This window comes from Pseudorca crassidens, chromosome 1 (genome assembly GCF_039906515.1).
Source record: "Pseudorca crassidens isolate mPseCra1 chromosome 1, mPseCra1.hap1, whole genome shotgun sequence".
In the NCBI taxonomy this organism is placed as follows: domain Eukaryota; kingdom Metazoa; phylum Chordata; class Mammalia; order Artiodactyla; family Delphinidae; genus Pseudorca; species Pseudorca crassidens.
The window spans coordinates 86,486,365-86,511,722 of NC_090296.1; the positions used below are offsets into that span (position 1 = coordinate 86,486,365).

General features: G+C 36.6%; 1 protein-coding gene across 5 annotated transcripts in view; it reads right to left on the reverse strand.

Annotated features, from left to right (window-relative positions):
* The window catches only part of TTBK2 (tau tubulin kinase 2), a 144,983-nt gene that overhangs the window by 64,719 nt on the left and 54,906 nt on the right, over positions 1–25,358 (reverse strand). For 4 of the 5 annotated variants that reach the window (XM_067744706.1, XM_067744735.1, XM_067744717.1 and 1 more), the window contains 3 exons: positions 12,177–12,250; positions 5,462–5,602; positions 3,576–3,680 (listed from right to left, as the gene is read on the reverse strand). In XM_067744706.1, the coding sequence (XP_067600807.1) occupies positions 3,576–3,680; positions 5,462–5,602; positions 12,177–12,250 (320 nt within the window). Of the gene's footprint in view, positions 1–3,575; positions 3,681–5,461; positions 5,603–12,176; positions 12,251–24,376; positions 24,489–25,358 lie in introns of those variants that run through there. The other variant, XM_067744745.1, reaches the window with a different exon arrangement.

Below are 25,358 nucleotides of genomic sequence, written 5' to 3' on the forward strand. Positions count from 1 at the left end.
TCCTAAGAATTGAAAAACTGCTGTTCAGAATAGAAGTGGGATTCCAGAAATATATTCAAATCCAATACACTACATGGAAACTAATTTCTTTACCTGCCCAAATACCAATTAATACAAGAACATTGATAGAACTGAAGATAGTCTTCCACAATTTCAAGGCACTTAAATTCTCATGTGGCTAAGTTTTAAATATAACCTACTTCTGTATATAACTCTATAGTTAGCTTATTGACAGAGCATGTAACATATTATGCAACAACCCTGCTTCCTATCACACTTAGAATAAAATCCATCTCTTGGCAAAATCATTCACATTCTGGGGCCTACCAACCTCCTAAACTCGTCTCTCTCCACTTACCCACCACACTATGCTATACCATGCTACAGCCACAGTGGCCTCCCCACTTTTCCTTGAATAAACCAAATTTACTCTGCCTCAGTCTCTGCACTTGCTGCTCCCTTTTCCTGGAGCACTCTCTTTCCAGAAAATCACACAGCCTGTTCTCATACTTCATTCAACTCTCAACTAAATACCTCCTTAGAGAAGTCTTTTCTAACTAATACCTCTAAAATAGTCTCCTAGCCTCACTGCCCATCACTCTCTATGTCAATACCCTGCTTTCTGCTGTTTTTTTTTTTGTAGAATTTATCACAATCTAAAATTATGTATTTATTTGTATATTATCTGTCTTCACCACTAAAATATAACCTCCGTAAGAACCTCATTTTGGTCTGCTGTTCACTGCTGCAGTCCCAGCACCTAGACCCATGCCTCACACATAATCTGTGCTCATTTAATAAGGGTTTTATAAGTGAATAAATAATAACCTCATAATATTCTAAAAACTAAAAAAAAAAAGATACTTGGAATAGAAATGAGACTCCAGAAATATATTCAAGTCTAATAAGCTGCACTGGACCCAAATTCATCACCTGCCTTGCTATCTATTAATGCAAAACCTTCACTGGAACCAAAAAGATTGTCTTATAATTTCTAGGTGCTTAAATTTTCATGTGCCTATATTTTAAATATAATTTACATTTATTGTATACAGTCTGTTATTATATAGTTATTAGCTCATTCAAAACCAGTGTTTCAACTTCTGTGCAACTAATCTGCTAGAAATGAAAATCACAGTCAGTACCAAGTTGAAACAAAAAGTATAAAAGTAGACATTATAACACAACCATTGTATCAACTATACTTCAATTAAAAAATAAATTTTAAAAAAAAGTAGACATTAAAGAACTGTAGGGGGAGATCAACTGCCAGTATGAATATGAGGAGCTCTAACGACCTGCTCCCCAGTAAAACTGGTAAAAACATTTTAAAAAAATAACCATAGCCTCTGGAAATGGTCCTTCAAGCAAACAACAAATGATGAAACAGCTATTTCATATTCATGAAAAGTCAGTAAGAAAAGCTAGAGTCTATGGTATTTGAACCAAAACCGCTCCCCCTCCTTCCTCTCTTCCAGATCAGCAGGGGTGGCTCCACTCCAGGATGCTGCAGCCGAGAACACAGGGCTCCTTCCTTCCCCAGTTCCGAGCCAGAGGGCTTTCTTCGTGTAGGAGCAGGACTTCAGCATTTCTCATCTTCTCCCAGCTGCCTGTTGCTGACGAGGCTGTCATGGGCAAGCGTGGTACAGAGGTGGAAGCCCCTTTCTTGCACCCAGCTTCCACTAATGGAATGAAGGCTCTACCTTGGGCATGATGTGCTGAAAATACTGGGGCCCCAAAAGCCCTTCACCTGGCTCATGAAGCAGTGGTTCCATGCCAGGAGAGTCAAGCCAAGAGACCTCAGGCTACTGTCCCGATCTCAACCAGAGGGCCCTGCTCCCAAGAGAGGATGTCACTCAGAGAGAAGTCTGCCATAGTCCTCACCCCCAACTCCAGAGCCCTCGGTCAGAGATTTTGTCTGCAGACAGAAGAATGCCGTAAAAAAGTTTATCTCCCAATCTCTTCCCAAAGGAACTTATTTCATTTGCAACAGTGAAGTTAATTAAACTTAAGACCCTCTCATTAATAGTGGAGGTTATAGTACAGAGAATTGGGAGGATTTGTGGATCTGAGGATACAGCCTAGACCACAGGCTGGCCAGGTGAGAACCAGGGGAATAAGACAGGTGGGGGAGCCCGTCTGGGGTCAGAACAAACATCAAACTATAACCTCAGAAGGGAATTCCCTGCCAGTCCAGTGGTTAGGACTCTGCGGTCTCACTGCTGAGGGCCCAGGTTCAATTCCTGGTCAGGGAACTAACCCGGCAGCAGCGGCCAAAAAACCCCCAAACTATTCCATTTTAGGAGCCACAATTTGATTGGATTAGTCTGTCAAGGAATGTACGTCTTGGGGCACTGTTTTAAGCAACACAGCAATCAGCCAGCAATCAGCAGGTTTAATAACTGGATGTGGTCAGAAAAAGTGTGGAGGAGAGCCCTACCAGTACCACTGTCATTCCAGGGTGACGATGGGCAGACCTAAAGCTGCACCTCCCTGAGGGGCAACAAGAGAGACTTAACAGGGCTTCCCTGGTGGCGCAGTGATTGAGAGTCTGCCTGCCAATGCGGGGGATGTGGGTTCAAGGCCTGGTCTGGGAGGATCCCATGTGCTGCGGAGCAACTGGGCCCGTGAGCCACAGCTACTGAGCCTGTGCGTCTGGAGCCTGTGCTCCGCAACAAGAGAGGCCGCGACAGTGAGAGGCCCGTGCACCGCGATGAAGAGTGGCCCCTGCTCGTCGCAACTAGAGAAAGCCCTCGCACAGAAATGAAGACCCAACACAGCCAAATAAATAAATAAATTTATTTTAAAAAAAAAGAGAGAGAGACTTAACACTATGTGCTGGGATGGGGGGGAAGGATAAAATAATCTAGTCAGTCACTAAACATATAAATAAGCAAATAACACTAACAAGCCCTGGAAGGGAGGACCAGTACCCAGAATTGCTATAATATATTATCTAAAATGTCCTGTTTCCAACAACAAAAAAATATAAGACATGCAAAGAAACAGGAAAGTGTGACCCATACATGTAAAAAAAAAAAGTAGGCAACAGAAACTGACTATAAGAATGACTACATTCTTCTCCTGTTGGATATAACAGGAGAAGATTTCAAAGTAGGCATTATAAATATGTTCAAAGAAATAAAGGAAAGCTTTCCCTTACTTAAAGAAGTAAGGAAAGTGTAATTACAATGCCATATCAAATAGAGAATATCACTAAAGAGAAATTTTTAAAAAGAACCAAATGGAAATTCTGGGTATGAAAAATACGGTAACTGAAATAGAAGTACAGGATGTACAGAGACTCAGACTGCAAAAAAGACCCTTGATGCTAAAGTGGTAATGTGTGTTCTTATAAGACCACTCTAAATCTGCGTCTAATGTACATGTTTTTAAAAGCCACAACTCTCAATAATAAAATTAATTAACACCACCTATAAAGTAATCATAAAATCTATATGATACTTCTTGGATGACATCCATTCTGATACACAATTAGCATTTCTTTAAAAAGCGTGACACTATAAATAATAAGTTAATTCTCAAATATTTAATAATAACATGAAAAATCTTACTGGTCTGACGTCACCACAGGAATTGGTAAATTGTCGAGCCAAGCCAAAATCAAGCATGTAACATTTCCTACATGTACTAGGAAAGCGACCCATGGCAAAGTTTGACTAGAAAAATAAAGAAGGAAAATATACATATTATTATTATACTTAGCCCTTATACCTTATCCTTACTCTATTTTAATTCTTCTATTTAAACTCTATATAATACACATGTCCCAAATATACTATTCTAGTCAATGATGTTTACTGGATATTAATACATAATTTTGCTGTGGGTTCTATTAATGCCTAGAATCAGGTGAACTTTGAGCAACAAAAAATTTATGTGACTATAAATTTACATAAAACACAACACTGACTTAACTGGAATCAGTACTCTAAGCTCCTTGAAATTCTAGTCTAAGTCACTACTTACTTTTTAAAATGGGAGGAACGAGGAGTGAGCAAAATAGAATACATAGTTCAGAAATTGAAATGAATTTCCTATAAGCATCATGAACCTGAATTTCACTACATGTAAAAATTAAAATACAATTCAAGGACACATTTCAAAACAGACTTAAGGAAAATACACTCTGCATTCTTCCCTTAATAAAAATAAATGTAACATTAAATGACCACAAACTTGCAAAGGTAGGTATATAAGAGAATTTTTCTTTTTAAAGTCAAAAGTCAAATTGTTATAGAATTGTTAGCTTTTATTTTAAAATACTGTTTTATTTTAAAATACTGTTCTACTTAGGGAGCTTTCTAATCAAAATGGAAACTCTTCAATCACCATGGTTCTCAAAAAATGACGTTTAACTTGACATAAAAATAAAAGCAGGAGAAATCTATTTTACATTAAGTCTGACTCAACTATGTTAATTTTAGTTGGCATTTTCATGTAAACTGTTTAATTTTAGAAATCATGTAGCAACAGATGGAAATAATTTTCAACTGCAACAACCAACATATGATAAATTTATAGTAAATACAGCATATCAGAAATGGGTTATTTCTCCTTGTAATACAAAAACCAAGAAAGAGAAAATAAAGACATATTTCACAGTTACAGAAATGACAATTTCTAAGAAAAGACAGAATAGAAAAAAATACTATATATTGGCACTGTAGCACTCAGGAGAAAAATCAAGCTCCTTCATAATTGATGGTTTCTTATAAGTATAATTTGTCACTTGAGAAATAGTTCAGGGCTTCCCTGGTGGTGCAGTGGTTGAGAGCCCGCCTGCCGATGCGGGGGACACGGGTTCGTGCCCCGGTCCGGGAGGATCCCACATGCCGCGGAGCGGCTGGGCCCATGAGCCATGGCCGCTGAGCGTGCGCGTCCAGAGCCTGTGCTCCGCAACGGGAGAGGCCACAACAGTGAGAGGCCCGTGTACCGCACCAAAAAAAAAAAAAAAAAAAGCAAGGAAGAGGAATAGACTGTTGAAAGGTTCTAATTTTAAAAAAAAAGAAAAAAAAAAAAGAAATAGTTCAAAGAACACAATGCCAACATCTGAAAGCAACATATGTACATATTTTAAACCAATATCAGGAAAAAGAAATCCAAAGAATAACTATTAATTTAGGTGTAAGGCTAAGTAACTGACAATGTTAACACATACAATAATAATAGTGAAGCATTAATAATTTTTAATTTGGCTGCTGAGCAACATTTTCATTGTATGAGAAAAGCTCTTTATTATAAGTTATAGTTTGTAATTATCATTTTTTTAATTAAAAGGCAAGTTACATGTACTTTAAGTTTACATCTTTGCCACAGAAATTAAAATACTACCTTGTATTTAATATAGAAAGCTACATTTGTAATTTACTGTGTCCCATCATAAGATTAAGAGTACCAAGCAAACTCATTCTGTGATCTGGAGGAAAAGGCTCCCTACCGGTTTGATGTCTCGGTGCAAGAATCCCACAGAATGGATGCTCTCAATAGACTCCAGAATCTGTCTACCCAACCGAAGAGTAGTGCTAATGGTGAATGTGCCCCGGGACTGGCTACGGCGTAGATCCGCCAGATTCCGACCCTGTGGAAACCAAATAAACACTTTCAAGTACTGTACTAAATGTATAAGAGAAGAGTAGAGAATTGCTCATTTACCATTAAAAAATGTTTTGACTGAAATAGCAAGGATTTTACCTGAATCATGAGCCTCTCACTCAAGAGAAGAGATTCTCTTAAGATAACGCATGAACATTTCGGAGAAATTTAAGAATAACCGAAGTTTTTTTAACATATTATGTTTCTTTTTAACTTTTTTTTTCTGAATGAAGGATTCTTTAAATTCTATAGAACTTCACAATTTTCTAAAGTTTCATACATGATTTCATATAATGCCATAATAACCCTTTTTAAAAATCTCCTATCCCTATACTGCCCCTACCCCCTCTCTCCCCGCTCCCCACTGGTAACCACTAGTTTGTTCTCTATATCTGTGAGTCTGCTTCTTTTTGGTTTTATTCACTAGTTTATTGTATTTTTTAGATTCCACATATAAGTGATATCATACAGTATTTGTCTTTGTCTATTCTACGTCTATAATATGTTTCTGAGTCATCACGTTTCCTTTGTCACTGATGTTATAACAAAATATAGTCTTGATTACTTAAAAAAGATATATACGGGCTTCCCTGGTGGCGCAGTGGTTGGGAGTCTGCCTGCCGATGCAGGGGACATGGGTTCGAGCCCTGGTCTGGGAAGATCCCACATGCCACGGAGCAACTGGGCCCGTGAGCCACGACTACTGAGCCTGCGCGTCTGGAGCCTGTGCTCCGCAACAAGAGAGGCTGCAACAGTGAGAGGCCCGCGCACCGCGATGAAGAGTGGCCCCCGCTTGCCGCAACTAGAGAAAGCCCTTGCACAGAAATGAAGACCCAACACAGACAAAAAATAAATTAATTAATTGAAAAAAAAAGCTTTAAGAAAAAAGATATACACAGGGAAGTAATTCCTCATTATTGCCTAACATATTCCTATACAAACTACTTAATTTTTCAGTGTCACAGTTTCCTTATAAAATGGGGCCCATAATACCTACCTTACACTGTTTTGTAAGGATTAAACAAGATCCATGTAGTGTTTAGAATACTGTCTGGCACACACTAGGTACTCAATAAATGCTAATTACTGTTATTATAAATAAAAATGATATGAAACAAACACTCGATTACTTATAGCAGTAGATAAAAGCAATGAATTTATCTAGCTTGTGCCGGATGTATTACATTCATGACTGTATTTAGTCCTTAGCACCCTAAATAGAAGTTATTCCTGTTTTACAGATGAGGAAACTGAGGCTCAGAGACTTTAAATAATTCTGACCTGTTAAGGTAAAACTGTTCTTCAAATCTAAGTCTGTTTGACTGGAAAGTGTTCTTTTTCCACTGCACAGTGCTGCTCTACCCAGAAGATTCCTCATTGCATAGGTTTCAAACAAGCAATCTGATGAGAAGAGCAGGCTAGGATGCTGCAGTTCCACCTCCCAAAGAATGGAAACTGGTTCCTATATCACAAGGGAATTTTAAACATCCTAATCTTTCTATACCCAAAATTTTATAGTGTATGTTTGGGATTAATACCACTAATACCATTACCTCAACTAAAGACAGTTAATTCACTTCTGAAAAAGTAATAAATTCTTAAGTGACTTAAATATCATTTAAAATAAAATATTAAATAGTAATCAAGTAATACAAGAATTGAAAAATTACAGAAAAGTCAGGAGCCTTTAATACTTCATTTCCTCTTTAAAAATGAGGTTTTCCCACAGCATTAATTGGTAGTTAACTTTTTTATTATTTTTTAATGTTAGTGGAATTTATTTTATTGTTCTCTACATCCTCAGCAAATGTAAAATGACTGATAATCTAGGGCAATGAGTTTTATAATCCCATGAGGTCATGTACCTAATAACTTTTATTAGCATTTCAATAATTTTTTCCTTCAAAAATCAGTATTTTGACTGCCAAATATATACCTAAGGTAATACTGGAACTTTATTTGTAAACAAATTCTGCCATCATAAAAGTTTTTGAAAGGAAATCAATTAAAGTGTATTTATGATATTAGTAATGCTTTTTAAATTTTAAATCTTTTAAAACATAAATCTAAGGTATCAATTAACAAAATCTGAGAAGATAAAAACAAAGCTGGCAAGGGTATGGGGAAAAGAATTATTAACATGGTACATACATGCAGGTTGATCCACCAAATTATACTTCAGGCTATATATTACAGGTGATTATTATTTGTTATAGATAAAAACTTAAAACAATCTATACATCCATCAATAAATGAAATGGTTAAATAAATTATGGTTCAGTCATCTTACTGACTGTTATGCAGCCACTAAAAAAAGAATGAACTCTCATATACCTATCCATCACCCAGAATTAACAATTATCAATTAACGGCCAATCTTGTTTCATCTGTTATCCACTCCTCCCCTCCCCCTATGCAACACACAACATCTCCCTTCCTACACACATATACTGGATTATTCTCATGTAAATTCTAACCATATCATTTCATGCACATATATTAGGCAAAGAGATGAAAATATAAAATCAAAGAAGTTACATGCCAGCAATTCTATTGCCACAAAATCAAAGAAGTTATATGCCAGCAATTCTATCGCCACAAATTTGAACTGGAAATATCAGTATGAACTATGATATATTTTTTCTTTAAAAAAAAAAAATCCTGAACCTATCCACTTGAAAAGAATTTAAAACAATGACCAACCCAACTGCAGCAGGCACCCATAGCACCTAGACTGTCATCTCTAAATACCATTTATCATTAAGAGGAATCAGAAAGTAAGGATGCTATCAAGGTTCCCTACTGAGGAACCAACTCATTATTCTGAAAACTTTTAAATAAAAGAATCAAACATTAGTCCTTCCCTTCTGTGTGAAATGTACCTTAGGATAACCTGATAGTTGGTGGAGTGCTTTTTAAAGAATTCCAGCTAATAAAGAAGAAATTATAAAATTACAACAGTGTTATCTGCAATCCCACTGAAGTAATGAATCTAGGCAGTGGTTACTAATGGGTTGATAAAACCTAAAAGAAAAATCACTGGGAACTTTAAAATGGATGGAGAGGCTGATGGCCCTGAAACCTCACTGATCAATCTTAACATAACTAAAAGAGAGACCACCAGACACTGCCTACTGATGTGATACAAATAGGAAGCACACAACCCACCTCTGAAGTATTCTAGCCAAATAAAACAAAAGTGGAATCTGATCTAATCACAGGTTTATAGAAAATACAGGGGACAGAAGAACATGTTAAATATCACCACATGGAGACAATCAGCAAAATCCAGAATATGGAAACTTCTGCCTGACGAATGACTCTGTTTTTATCAATGACAATACAAACAACAAAAAGAAAACTGTAAGAAAAAAAAATGAGAGGGAACCTAAAGATTAAAAGAGGCTTAAGAGATATGTATGCACAAAATACAATGTGTGAACCTTGTCTGGAACCAGATTCAAGTAAAACAAATATAAAAAATAATAATAAGGGAGAGAAACAATCAAGAAAATCTAAAGATTGACTTGATAATTGATGTTATTAAGATACTATTGTGCATTATGGTTAACAGTGGGAAAAAAAGAATCCTTGACTCTCAGAAATATATATTGATATACTTACAGATAAAATATGCCTTGGATTTTCTTTGAAATTATCTGGGGAAGGAGAGGAAAGAGAGACTACACCTCAGATACGATTGGCCATTTTTTTTTTTTTTTCAGTACGCGGGCCTCTCACTGCTGTGGCCTCTCCCGTTGCGGAGCACAGGCTCCGGATGCGCAGGCTCAGCGGCCACGGCTCACGGGCCCAGCCGCTCCATGGCATGTGGGATCTTCCCGGACCGGAGCACAAACCCGTGTCCCCTGCATCGGCAGGCGGACTCCCAACCACTGCGCCACCAGGGAAGCCCAAGATTGGCCATATATTGATGATGACTGAAGATGGGTGGTGAGTACATAGATATTCATTATACTATTCGCTCTACTTTTATGTTTAATTTTTCCACAATAATAAAAAGTTTCAAAATATATAGCAGTTGGGCTTACATATATATATATACATACATATATATATATATATATATATATATAAAATATAGAGAGAGAGCAGTCCTGATGTTAGGCAATCTAGATCCACATCTGTACTGGTTACAGGCATTTTTTGCCCCTTCCTAGGTGATATGCCTATCACAAAATATCACCCTTTGGCTATACTAAGGATGATCATGTAAAGCCTCAATAGTGACAGGATATGAAATGAGACCTGGCCAAGGTCTTCCTAGTAGAAATGAGAAAAGAAACATGTGTGACTGCTTGAACCCTATTAGATTTCAGACCCATTTTAATGGTAAATAGCTAGAATTTCTACAAGAGAAACAGGATTATTCCTTAAAATTTTTAACAGCAGATATTATATAACTGAATTGCCAGGAGGAAAAGACTGAAGTTAACTTCAGAACAATGAGGGTTTTTAGAAAAATTAGAAATGTCAGTGAGAAGCTGGGTCTGAGCATATACATTTTATTAAAATATATGTGGGAAACCCCAGCAGCCATCTTCAGTATGTCAAATAAGAGAAAGAACCCTTGAACAGTTATAACAGCTTTAGTCTTGCCTCAAATCAAGTCAACCATAACTGTAGGGATGGGAGGTTAATGGTGGGTTAATTTCCGCATGACAGGAAAGAATACAGCATGCAAGTCAAATTGAAAGGTTCTTGTATGGGTCCATAGGCGCTTGCCAAAGGTCACAAAAGCCATCGTTATCTGATATACACCAGCCTCCTTAGTCCTCCCAGACTAGGAGCCTTCCCATTTCCAGAAAGTGAGACTAAGGTTAAGTGCAAATAAAATAAAACCGAGTATATGCTAGGACTGAGAGAGAGGCTGCAGACTAAAAAAGACTGTCCATGTTCTCCAGTCAGTAGTAGCCTAAAGACAAAAATAGTTTTATTGTGCCAAGAATATTGGCCTCAGGCTTCCATCAAGTCCTAACACCCATCAAGTTAGTCAGTCTCAGGCAAACCACAAACCTCCTTGAGCTTAAGTCTCTTCATTTGCAAAATGGGGATAAAACCTGTCCTATCCTCTTCAGGGGATATGATAAGGATCAAATAAGATGCATGATAAATCCAGAAGAAAACTATAAAATAGCATACAAAAAGTTATATTATTATTGGTCAAAGTGAAAGACAGAATGGTCCATACTAATGACCTAAAAAGATACAGGGATAGCTACTTGAAGAAACAAAACTATGCTGGCTCAAGAGTAGTGAATCACATGATTCAGAGACTTTAAGGCTACAGTCTGCAGGGAGATTAATATCTATAGATCTAAATCAAATGCTGAAGGATAGCTGAGGGAAACAAAAAAAGAAGAGGAAGAATTTAGGCCAGGATCTATGTCTCTGAAATCACTACTATGTAGCTAAGTTGAAAAAATAAATAAATAAAAGAACCAAATGCCTAAAACAAACTTTGCTAAAGATGAAGTGAGGACCCTAAACTAGGCAGCAAAGTGAACCATGGCCTTTATTTTATTTTATTTTTTTATTATTTATTTTGGCTGTGTTGGGTCTTTGTGGCTGCAAGTGGGCTTTCTCAAGTTGGAGCGAGCACAGGCTATTCTTCATTGTGGTGTGCGGGCTTTCTCATTGTGGTGGCTTCTCTTGTTGCAGAGCATGGGCTCTATGGCGCACAGGCTTCAGTAGTTGCAGCACGCAGGCTCAGTAGTTGTGGCACACGGGCTTAGTTGCTCTGTGGCATATGGGATCTTCCTGGACCAGGGATCGAACCCGTGTCCCCTGCATTGGCAGGCAGATTCTTAACCACTGCACCACCAGGGAAGTCCCTGAACTATGGCTTTTACACATATTCACACATAGTCACACATAGTCACCTGATGGTGACTACAGGTTCAGAGCTGTGTGTGTGTGTGTATATGTGTGTGTGTGTGTGTGTGTGTGTGTGTGTGTGTGTGTGTTCATTCAGGGGCAGAGGCAGTGTCAGAGAGAATGGGGTGATTTCTCTCTTCTCCTTGTTGTAGTCATTACTTCAATGCTCCCTTTCTGAATTTCTTGCATCTGCTACCCAACCCAACTCCACTTTCCATCTAAAGGATAGGGGAACAGAGCTATGTTAATGATAAAGAGAAAGAGGAATGGCATTTCTCCTCTATCTCATCTTATTTTTAAATTTTCAAGCAGTCAAGGTTGATACTTGTGAAAATGGAAAACTAGAGCCCTTAAGGTAGTGAAAGGTGGAGAAGGAAGGGACAGGGATAGGACAAAACTCATATTATATCCAGCAATCCATGTGGGGATCAAAAACTTTGCAATGATGACAATCAATGAAGATATGCATCAACTAAATAGTTGACAGAGACAACCCTTCCATCTTTTGAAAAATCTGTTATCAGGTCTGTTTAAAGTTCCATCTGCATAGTATAAAACATTCTGAGATGATACCAAGAATGTTGTTAATTTTATTCATATCTACTATAATTAGGTATTTTGATCAAAACTGGACAATTTTAAGATACGTTTTCAAAGTAACCTACCTGCAACTGCATGACCACGTAGTTGAATCGATCATTCCTCCCACAGCCAATAAATCTACAAACATGGTCTTTCCCTGGATAAAAGAAAGAAAGAAAGAAGATAGTAGAAAAGGTTATACTATAGTTTCTCTTCTTAAAAATTAATAATTTGTTTTTCTGTATAGTATTTTATGATCGAATGTAAAGGACCTATCTTAAGAACCTTAAGGACAGGAAATTAGTATTATTCAAATTTTCTACCCATCTCTCTCCATATCCTACACTGCTCTTTCTGTAGTCAAATAAATGTTTACTAAATGAATAAATAAACAAGTAATGAATGATAATTTATTTAGGAAGGAAAGAATTAAGAGGTCATTTCAGATCAACTTGCCCAGACATGATACATCTGAAAGCACAGAAGAGCGATAAATAAGAACTATGTTAGGAATATAAACCCTGAATTTTAGATATGGTCTGCCATTCACCATTATAGACTCAGTGAGTCCCTTCATCTTTCTGGGCCTTATTGATTTGGATTTGCTCAGCGGTTTTCAACCTGAGTTCCACATGTGAAATCCAAGGAGCTGCTAGTGGCTAGAATGCAGAGGGAAGCAGAGATGGAGCAGACAGAGGCTAGGGTCCTGCCCCTGATTCAGCAAAAGCAAACAAAGGTGCTAAAAGAGGATCAGGACTGGTGGATTCCAGGGCCAGAAGACGGAATCAGGCTGGAGAACAGTTAATGAAGGGAGGGAGAATAGAATGAGATGATGCTGGAGAAACAGGCAGGCACCAAATCCAGAAGGGTCTTGGACTCCACGATAAGGAATCTGAACCATATGTATAAGTCAATATTTTCCAACCCTGGCTGCTTATCAAAATCATCTGGGAAACTTTTTGAAAACTCCTAAACTTTATACTGATTCAGAATCTGTGGCGGAAGATACAGGATATGAGCTTTCAAAAGTTCTCTAAATGACCCAAAAGCAGACAGGCCATGGATGATTTTGAAACATCCAGGTATTTGGAAACTACTGCTGTGTAGTGAGAAGCATCTAAAAGATAAACACTTAAAACATTCCATTTTAGAACATCACTATGGTAGCAATGAGGAAGATCGACTACAGAGAGCTCAAATATGGAGGCAGAATGGTCACTCTGCTGACAGTTACAATATCTCAAGAGAAAGAATAAGGGTTTGAACCTTTTTTTTGAATCTTATGTATTATAGATAGATTAAAAAACAGGATAAATCTGAGAGATACTAAAGATATACTTTTTGACTAGAAATTGGCACAAGTAAAAGTTGTACCAAAATAAGAGAATATAGTAGGTTGCATAGATTTTAAGGGATATCAGAATGTTGAGTTTGAGGACAACCAGCTGAATTCAGTAGACAATTGTAATTTCAAGCCTGGTGCTGAGACAAAAAGCTGAACTCGAGAAATACATTGGGGAAGGATTGGTTCATGGAAGGCAGATGGAACTACAAACATAAATGAAGATTTCCAAGTTGAAAGAATAAATAATGAGAAGAAAAGAAACCGAAGAACAGAATTCTACAAAATGAACCATTTAAAGCATGAGCAGAAATAAAAGAGCCCATGAAGGAAACAGTAACAGCCTGAGAGCAAACTATAAGAAATGGATATAGATCACAGAATCCAAAGGAGAAGAGCATTTTAAGGTGGAAGTGGCCAGTGACAAATACTATAGAAAGGCTGAGAAGTGCTCATTAATATAAAAAATTAGCAAGTCACTGGTGAGTGGAAAGGGCAGAATCTAGTCTATAATGGGTTAAAGAGTAAATGGAACATGAGACAATGAGGGCAATCTTTGAATAAGCTTGCCTAAAAAGAGAGGAAGTCACAGACCAAGAGCTAGAATGACAAATTTTGATAGACTGTTAAGAAATACATCCCAACAATCAAAAAGAATTAGTCCACTGACTGATTTAAAATATAAATACAGTCCAGATTTAATTTAGTTAATAATTCCACACTTCTCTTTTGCATCTAGGTTGTCACATTGTTCTCTCATTCTCTGTGCTTTTGTTGAAAAGAGCCATAACTAGCAAGAACAGGTGCAATGGGAACAATAATTCACAATGTGTACAATGTATGTACATCACCTTACATATATTTTACATATGTTTGCAAAACTAAGTCATCTAATAAATTGTAGTAAGGATGAAAGGATTAAAATGACCACCAATTGGTAACTTACTCTTTTCCTCAGCTTCATAGAAACAATTAAAAAATCATTTTAAAGTATTTTCTTATTATCCATTCAAGATTCCACCTTCCTATCATGTAACATTTAAACGCAGCATCTCTATTACAAAGACGTTTAAATCATCTAATAACAAAAGACCATGTGAAATTTAACTCCTCTAGGAATGCCCTTTTAAAAATGTCTTTATGATAAGTCACGTCAGAATACTATTTATCTCTTGATACTAAAACCATCCTACTTTTAAAACGATAAAAATCAAATACACTAGACCCTTTATACTGGGTAACCAAAAACACAAAGTCAGTAGCAAATTTTCTAGGATTCCCTGGTACATCTTCACTGCTTTAGGCAAGAGCTTAATGAGTTCTTATCTCATACATTATAACATAGTACACTACTGATCTTATATTTTAGATATATGCAATTAATGAAACTACTTAATAAAGTTAGTTCAGTAAATATGTATAAATCTTTGGAAGTACGGAGAAACTACAATTTAACTGAAACAGTAACTCTTCACCACCACTTAGAGCAATTCTTAAAATAACTTTTATAATAACTAGTACAAACTGAGGTATCACTCCATGAGTACAGGGACCATGTCTGTCTGTTCTGTTACCTACCCCACAGTACCTGGCAAAGAGTGAAACACCTGACTGATATTTGTGAATGAACAAATTAATAGAAATAACAATAACTAATAAAGCATGCATAATAGGAAGCATACTATGCTAGGCATTATATTAATGCTTTATATGTACTTAATCCTCACAACTTAATAGCATAAGTATTATTATTTTCCCTATTTTTCCAATGTGAAAATGGTGGCTTAGTGAGGTTAAGTACTTTGTTCAAGACCCCACAGCTGGAAAATGATGGAGCAGTTTGATTTTAGAGCCTTTGTTCTTATCCATTACGCCAGAAACAATTGAAACAGATTTTAAAGTCAAGTGACACCTTGTAAATAAATATTAAAACTAAAAGATAAAGACTATGACAAAACACAGACAAGAGGACCTACTATGTGCCAAAAACTAAAGTAGGCACTAGGAATACAAGATAAATTAAGACCCATGCCCTCAAGGAATTCGTAGCCCAGATATATAAACAAAAAATTGTAATACAGTATGATGAGCTCTACATTATAGACAAATTGCTGTGAACACACAGAATATGTGAAAATTTTGTTTATGAGGCTTTTCATGAGAGTTAAATCACTAAATTTTAAATATATGAGAAGAGTATTCTAAGAAGACACAAAGTGTGAAGGATCCAAGCATATGTGAAAGATAATTAATAGAGTTAACAAGGCTAGAGGCCTGGATAATAGTTAAAACGTAGGCTCAGGTGGGGGGCATGCTGAGGCAAGAAAAGTACACTGAAGTCTTATATGCCACATAAAGGAATTCAGATTTGACTCATTATTAGATAATGGGTGAAAGGTGGGGATGGGAGGAGGTAGTTCAAAGGTTTTCAAGCATGAGAGCTACATGATTTGGCCTGTGTTTTGGAAAGGTAATGCTGTTCACCATTAGATGTTGATTTATGTAAGAGATTAAGGCAGGGAGATCAATTAGGAGGTTAAAACGACAGACGAGGTAAAAGATAAGGAAGGTTCAAATTAAAGCACTGGAGTAAGAATTAAGCTTTCAGGTTAAGCTTTAAGAGACAGAAAAGACAGATTATGGAAGAGAAGAAAGTGAAGGAAGACTTTTAGCTTAAGCTAAGTGGACAAGGTAAACTGCATTAATATAAACCAAGACAAAAGTATGAGAGGGGATAGGGCTTCCCTGATGGCGCAGTGGTTGAGAGTCCGCCTGCCGATGCAGGGGACACGGGTTCATGCCCCGGTCCGGGAAGATCCCACATGCCGCGGAGCGGCTGGGCCCGTAAGCCATGGCCGCTGAGCCTGCGCGTCCGGAGCCTGTGCTCCGCGACGGGAGAGGCCACAACAGTGAGAGGCCCGCGTACCACAAAAAAAAAAAAAAAAAGTATGAGAGAGGATAATGATTTCTGGTTTGGGGATTTTGCACCGATTTATCTATAGGACATGCAAGTTGTGTTAGAAATTTAAGGGTAGAGTTTAACAGAGGTCAACTATATAAAATAATAGATCTGTGTATTGTCAACGGAGTTGACTACCCAAAGAAGATGGATAGTTTGAGAGAACTGGGTCAACGCCAGAACACCAACACGTCAGGGAAGGAAAAAGGAAATGGTGAAGGAGATTGAGAAGGAAATCTATTCAGATTTTCTGTTTCTTCATGAGTCAGTTTCAACAGTTTAGGTCTTTCTAGGAATTTGTCCATTTCATGTAAATTATTTTTTTGTCATGTAGTCCATAGCATTCCCTTATTATAATCCATTTTATATTTCTGTAAGGTCAGCAGAAATGTCCCCTCTTCCATTCCTGATTTTAGTAATTTGTCTTCTTTTTTTTCTTGGTCTGTCTAGCTAAAGGTCTGTCAATTTTGTTCATTTTTTTAAAGAACCAATTTTTGGTTTTGTGAATTTTTCCCCATTGTTTTTCTGTTTTCTTCTATTAATTTCCACTGTAATCTTTATTATTTCCTTCCTTCTGCTTGCTTTAGGTTTAATTTGCTCTTCTTTTTCTAGTGTCATAAGGTGGTAGGTTAGGTTATTTACTGAAGATCTTTCTGGCCTCACAATGTAGGTGTCTACTGCTATAAATTTCCTTCTAAGTACTGTTAAGCGGTACCCCGTAACTTTTGGTACCTTGTGATGATTAAGTTTTAAATAAGGAATCTGTAGAAAATCACTTTTGAATCTTAGAAGGTAGGGTCATTAATGCCATATATGATGCAGGACAACCTATTATTTTTCTTTGAAGGAGACACAATACTGCTGTAAAGAAAAAATGTTGGCTTTGAGTTAGATTTCAGCTCTGCCACTTAGTAATTATGGGACCTTGAACAAGTCTCGGTTTCCTCAGCAGAGCTATTGAAAAAAATTAAATGAGATAATATATTTATAAATCATTTTCTTGATTAACTATTCAGTGTTCATTCCTCCATACTAACAGCACCCAAATTTCCCTTGGGGAACGATCTTCCTCAATTGTATATCCACTATCTCAATGAGTCTGATTCACTCTCCGGCAAGGCTGGGCATTAATTGCTCTAAGCCAATCAGAATAATCTAGAAATTGAGATCACTTTGATGATGGAAAGAAAACTAGATATTCAAGACTTAAGATAATCAATGCATGATATTACTCTAACAAGTATAATTGTTTCAGGGATGTTCTAATCAGAGCAAAACTCAATACCTTCATATAATTATGAGAAGCGATGTTACACTTAAAGAGAAAGAATATAGCCCCCTTCCAGTTGCTATGGGCAATCGTCTCTCAACTGTGAAAGAAACCAACATGAAGATAAAGTTCACAATATGGCGAAGATAATCGCAGGAAAATAGAGCATCGAATGGACAGCCACATACAAAAGAATGAAAAGTAGACCCTATCTTATACCATATACAAAAATCAACTATCAACAATCCATCAAAATGGATTAAAGACTTGACCATAAGACCTGAAACCATAAAACTCATGGAAGAAAACACAAGGGGTAAGTTCCTTGACATCAGCCTTGGCAATGATTTTTTTGGACTTGACAACAAGGGCAAAGATGACAAATGCAAAAATAAACAAGTGGGATTACACTAAATCAAAAAGTTTCTGCACAGCAAAGGAAACCATCAAAATATAACTAAAGCATATCCCACCTCTGAATCTTTCAGCTTGGTGTGTAGGAAAAGTGCATGTGCTCAAGACTGCTTGAGCTAAATATCAGCTTTTTCACTTGCTAGTTTGTTACTTAACTTCTACAAGCCACATGAAGAGTAAGATAGCACTTACCTAAGAGTTACTGCACAAGTGAAATCAGCTAAAGTATGTCTAATCCTTAATATACTGCCTGGTACCTAATAAATGCTCAATATATGCTCCCTATTACTATCATTAAAGCTTAGTGATTATGAGCACTAATTTTGGGAGGAGACAGACATAAGTTCAAATCTTGGCTCTACTGACCAGGCTCACCTAGCATGTGCCTCTCTTTGGCACCATCCATTCTGTCAAATCTGACTGTACTTCAGTGGACCAGGCCAAACATGTCCCATAATGTCACTACCCACACACTATTCATAGGATATCTCCCCCAAGTAACTGTTTTTATCATTTGCCTGCTCAAGAGACCATAAACAATAATGCCTGAAGAAATAAGATTAAAATGGTGAGCCTGGAATTCAAGATTCATTCTACATTACTTATCAAACCTCATTTCCTTCAGTTTAACAAGAATTATACACTCTGAAGTCTGTTTCTTTTTTATTGTCCCTCACAAATGTTCTACCTTATTTTTTGTTCACATTTATTTCCCTCAACCTTGCCTCCTCAAATCAAATACAGCTCTTAAAAATCTAAATATCCCTGTAGGAGGTAATATTAACGAATTAATACTCAGGATTAGATTTTCAGATATTTAGCAAGTTAGTCACCGAGCCAGGCACTGAGGGGGAAAAAATAAACAAGACAATTAAAATAAGAGTTCCCTAGAGACAAATAAGAGCAGCAGAGTCTGGTGCACAGATGGAACTAGAGAAAGAAGAGAAGTCAGCAAGGCAGCACTGATCACTAGGAATCATAGGTTGTTGACCACAAGAAAACACAGCATGGAAATATATCAACAAACGAATTTTAACTTTCTGTTTATGTGTCTACTCTTAGAAATCTGCTAAAAGACAAAAGGAATCCTGAACATACAAACCAGATCTTTACCAACCACTCAAAATATCACCCATAACCTAAACAATCTTTTTGTTCTTACAATTTCAGATGATCATCTACTATTCTTGCTTTCAAGAGCTTAAAACTATGGCAGGTGGTGGTTTGGTGGTCGACATCCCACTGTTAAATATTAATAAGAGTAAAATGTCATGCAAAAGGCAAGTAATTTTACATAACTTGCTGCTAGAGGAAAGTAAATCAATCAAAATGGGCATCAGTTATTTTTCTTTTTAAATAAAAGAAGCCATTTAGTAATAAAGTGAAAACCTGAACTAAAAGTATCCCTAACCCATTAAATGGGGATGTTCTGGAATTCAAAGAACAAATTCCAGGTTAATTACAAATTAGCAAATAAGGGGATTCTGCAAAGCTGGACAATTAGACTACTAAAGATACAACAAAAGTAGCTTCCTTATCTATCTATCATTTACTCCTCCTATTTACCCACTCCTCACCAAAAACAAACAAACCGTATCTACCCTAATAATAACTCATGAAATATCCACACCAATGGGAGATAGAAAAGTATAAGGCTAGGTCCCTTCCTCAAAGAATTTACAATCTTGTTAGAAGCAATAAATGTATTACAAGACCAATATAGGCAGTACAAGATCAAATTATAGCTTATAAAAATGAAGAATAAGCATTACAGAGAAAGCAAGAGATTAGATTAGAATACATCATAGCGCTCGGAGCTTGATTGAGTTAACTTGACAGTGATACCAAAAGAAGGAAGGGTGTCTTCTAAGCTAAATCCCTAGGAAAAATAATTCAGCCAAGGAGCCTAAGGAATAAAGGCTTCTATCAGCATTCATGAGAATGCCCATCTAACAATCCTTTAGGTTCTAAGTAGCTCACCAGGAGCTAAAGGCAGAAGAAAGTTTCCAAACTCTTCAGTCTAGATAACCATTACAGGGAAGTTCATCATTTAAATAAGACTATCCTATCACAATGGCCAATTTAAAACTAGCAGGCTTTTATGATTAGAATGAAAAAAAAAAGAGCATGATTTCCTCACCCTATTTTTAAAATGTACTAAACTATTACAAAAATGTATAAACAAATATATGTTTAAAAAAAGAAAAAATAAAGAATTAGGAGACCACTACAAGAGGCCCAATATCTGCATAATAGGTAGGTGTTCCAGAAGAGAAGATAGATAAAATAAACGGGTGGAAACCACCAACAAAATAATTCAAGAAAATTTCCCAAGAAAAACTTTCAGATTGCAAGTTTCAATAAAGGACACAGCCTGGCCTACTAAATGAAAATACACAAATGGCACAACACTGGAGAAAAAGAAAAACACAAGTTGCCAAAGTAATAAGAATCACAATGGGAATTACCTTTCTCAACCACTACAGTGAGTCTGAAGACAAATTTCTGAAGTAAAATTATTTTCAATCCATAATTCTATATCCAGCCAGTGTTTTTTAACATCAGGGCAGACATGCAAGAGAGGTCTCAAAAATATATCTCCCATGCACCCTTTACTCAAGAAGTTAGTAGAGAGGTGCTTCACTAAAATGAGAATAAACGAAAAAGAGAAAGGGATTCAACAAGGCATACAATACAAAAGAGAAGCAAGGGGAGTCCCCAGGAAGAAACTGCGGGGTGATCCAAGGACAATAGCTGTGAATGTAGAAAATAACCAGGCCTAACTGGAGCAGACTAGGAGGTTCCTGAAGTGATTTCCCTAAGAAGAAGAAATTAAGAATTGTTGTGTTTATCAGTAATTCATTCTTTTTTATGACAGAATAGTATTCCATTGTATGGATATATCACAGCTGATTTAGCCATTCACTCTCTGAAGGACATATTTTTGGTAATTAAGAATAAAGCTGATATAAATATTTATGTATATGTTTCTGTATGAATGTAAGTTTTCATTTCTTTAGGTTAAATGCCTATGAGTGGGACTGCTGGGTCACAGAGTGAATCCATATTGAACATATGGTAAGTATATGTTCAATTGTTTTCCAGAGGAGCTGTATCAATTTGCATCCCCTCCAGCAAGGTATGAGGGTTCCAGTTGCTCTAAGTCCTTGTCAGCACTTGGTATTGTCAAAAGTTTTACACTATTTCAATAGATGTGCAGCAGGAATTCACCATGACTTTAATTTGCATTCCCCTAATGGCTAGTTATGTTAAACATCTTTTGCTGAGCTGATATTCCACTCTATATCCTCTCTGCCAAAGCCCATTAAAGATTTTTAATTAGATTGTTTTCTTACTGTTGAGTTTTCAGAGTTTTTACATATTCTGAATATAAGTCCTTTGAAGGTATGTGATTTGCAAATATTTTCTCCCAGTTTATAATCTGTCTTTTCATTCTCTTAACAGTGTCTTTCACAAGCAAAGCTTTTAATTTGATTCAGTCCAATTCATCGGTTTCTTCTTTTATCATGATTTTGGTATCATGTGAAACGACTTCTTGCTTATACCAGCTCACAAAGATTTTCCATGTTTGCTTCTAGAAGCTGTGTAGCTTTATATTTCACATTTAAATGTGGTACATTTTATTTTATTTATTTATTTTTGAGATATAATAGCTGATATTTATTTAGTGCTCAGGACATGTAACATCTCATTTAATCCTCATGGTGGTTCTGAGGTTGTTAAGACAATGTCAAATTCCAGTTCAAAATTCCAGTTCAGAAGCAATAATCAGGACAAATATTGTATTATTATCAGAGACAATTTCAAATGAAAATATAACTTTCACAGATCAATATGCATCAAATAGTACTGAATCAAAATATAAAGTAAAAATTATAAGTACAAGAAGAAATGAGAGGGCTTCCCTGGTGGCACAGTGGTTAAGAATCTGCCTGCCAATGCAGGGGACACGAGTTCGAGCCCTGGTCTGGGAAGATGATGTGCAGTACATTTTAAGTTTATTTTTGTATAATGTGTGTGGTTTAGGTCAAGGTTCACTATTTTTGTATTTGGATGTCCAATTGTTCCAACACCACTTAACAAAAGTGCTATTCTTTTTCCACTTTGCAACTTTGGCCATATTTGTGTGAGTCTATTTCTAGAATCTATTTAATTGATCTATATGTCTCCCTTTGCCAATATCACAGTCTTGATTGTGGTAGCTTTGTATTAAGTTTTAAAATCATGTAGTTTGATTTTTCCAACATTTTTCTTTTTTTAAAATTTGTATCTATTTATTTATTTAACATCTTTATTGGAGTATAATTGCTTTACGATGGTGTGTTAGTTTCTGCTTTATAACAAAGTGAATCAGTTATACATATACATATGTTCCCATATCTCTTCCCTCTTGCGTCTCCCTCCCTCCCACCCTCCCCCAACACTTTTCTTTTTCAAAATTGTTTTGGTTGTTTTAGGTCCTTTGCCTTTCTATACAAATTCTAAAATTGGTTTCTCTATAACTACAAACAGTGCTGCTGGGATTTTTGTTGTTGTTGCTGTTGTTATTGCTTTAAATCTATAAATCAACTTGAGGAGAATCAACATCTTAACTATAGTGAATCTTCCAATTCATGAATATATGTCTCTCCATTTATTTAAATTGTCTTACTTTTTTTTAAAATCAGGGTTTTACAGTTTTCAGCATAGAGATCTCATACATATTTTGCTACATTTATACCTAATTCTTTCATTTTGGGAGAGCTACTATAAATGGATTTTTTAAAATTCAGTTTTCAATTGTTTATTGCTAGTATACAGAAATATGATTGCTTTTTGTAGGCTGACGTTGAACCACTTGCTAAACTCATTTATTGTGGAATTTTTTTGTGGATTCCTTGGGATTTTCTACATATACAATCATGCCATCTGCAAATAGAGACAGTTTTATTTCTTCCTTTCCAATCAGTATGCCATTATTTCTTCAAATATTTTTGCCACACCACAACCGTTCTCTTCACATTCTGGGTCTCTGATGACACAAATGTTAGGTCTTATGATAGTCTCAAGGTTTCTGAAGCTGCTTATTTATTTATTTTTAACTTTTTTTCTCTATTCTTCAAATTGGATTTTTACTTATCTATTTTTAAGTTCACTGACTTATTCATCTGTTATATCCTCTCTGCTACCGAGCCCATCCAATGAGTTTTTCACTTCCATTATTGTATTCCTCTGTTCTAAAATTTCCGTTTAGTTCTTCTTTATATCTTCTATTTCTTTGCTGAGACTTTCTATCTTCCCACTCATTCCTGGAATATGGTCATAATAGCTGATTTTAAAAGTCTTTTTGAGATAATTTTAACATCTGTGATCCTGGCACTGGCATCTGTTTTCTGTCTTTTCCCATGTGAGTTCAGATTTCACTGGTTCTTTTTAAGCTGAGTAATTCAAGATTGTATTCTGGACGTTTTGAATATTATCTTATGAGAATCTGAGTCTTATTTAAGTCCCACCAAGAATGTTGGTGTTTTTGTTTTAGCCAGTAATTGACCCAGTTGGGTTCACACTTCAAGTTCTGACCATCCTTCTGCAGGCTGCATTTCCAATTTCAGTTCAGTTTGCAAAGCCTTTGTAGTCATACTGAATGTGTTCCATAATCATTCCACGCAGTGTCCAGTTTGGGGCTTGGGGGTGGTCTATCCCATAATTCAGTCCTCAATGTTTTGTATGCTGTTTAGGATCACACTCATGCACGCACAGCTTGGAAGTCAGCGCAGAAGTCGGTGAGCAACTTTAAGTGATCAGTTTCCCAAGCTCCTCATTCTCCTGCAATCTTTTGGTTTCCTGGGGCTTCGCTTTTTCAGCCTTCCAGCAGAAAGCTGGGGCTTCATTAACCCCATTCTGCCATGTACTTCCTGTAACTGTGCCCACATAAGGGCCAAGCAACAGAAGAGCAGAGGGAGAAGAAAAGCAATGGGATTTGGAAGGTTTCCTTCCCTCTGAGATTTAGGCTCCTGCCTGCCCCACTGACGCCACTGCAGCTACTGCCCAGGATTGCTTGAGGCCTTGGGGGCAAGAGAATGAAGAAAAGGGGGGAAAAAAAGAAAAAAGAGAAAATGTGGGATTGCCACATTTTCTCTGAATATTAGGAGACCCCTTTCCTGATCCTTGAGTCAGAACTAGAGGGCTTCTCGTGGTGCTTTTTCTGTCCACGTTAATAATGCTCACGTCCAAGTTTCAGGATACATTAAGTTCAGGCTGGGGCGTACTGGAAGAAAAAAAAAAATGGTAAACTCACCGCCGGTTCAGTAGTACTTTGAATTCTGGTCTTCTTCCCCAATCTGCCTCCTACTATTTATTTTTCAGAGTCCTCAAATAGCCACTCCAAGCATTCTGTCCAGGTCTTATAGCTGCATTCAGTGGGAGAGACAGGGTGAAGTGTGCTTACTCCATCTTATCTGGAACCAGAACCTGGACTACTGCTTTTCATAACAAATTTTGTAGAACTGATTGACTAAACTATTTGTTAAATTTGGTTATAAGAAATTAAAATTTAAAAATAAATAAATCCTGTAATAACCTTATTGAGGAAAAGGGAACAAGCAAGTTAATAGGATCACATTTTTTTAAGCACATATACTTTTGGAAATTAAATGCTCAGGAAAAAAGTGAAGTTCTTAATTGTACTTTGCTTTACTTCTTTAAATCTTATTCTACCTGTGGATTTTTATAAATGCTGAGACTAAAGTACTTATCCAAAGTATGAGACAGAGGAAGCCAACTGCAGATGAGAAGCTATAAACTGTTTAAGAAATTGAAAACAAGTTCAGGATGACCAACACTCTGAGTGTAAGCCCAACAGTTTCAAGAAATGAGGCTAGAGAAGCAGGCAGGCATCAGTTCAAGGTTTTGTATGCCATGTTAATCTAAGGTGGGTGGATTTACCTGAGTAAAGGAAGACCCTGAAGTGTTTTAGCAATGGTCGGGGGTGACATGATCCTATTGGTATTTTTGAAGGATCACTCCTCTGTAGAACATAAAGGAGCATAGAAAATGAGTCTTACTGTCTGAATCTAAAGGGTCACATCAAGTTGCAGGACAGTATATACTAGTATGATTCCACACATGGTTGGGGGTTATGGGTAGGGAGGGAGATTTTATACACACACATACACACAGGCACACACATAATATTATTATACACATCTTATATAATCACATGATTATATATCCAAATATATCCATAAATCATATGATTATATGAATTTATATCTGATTAT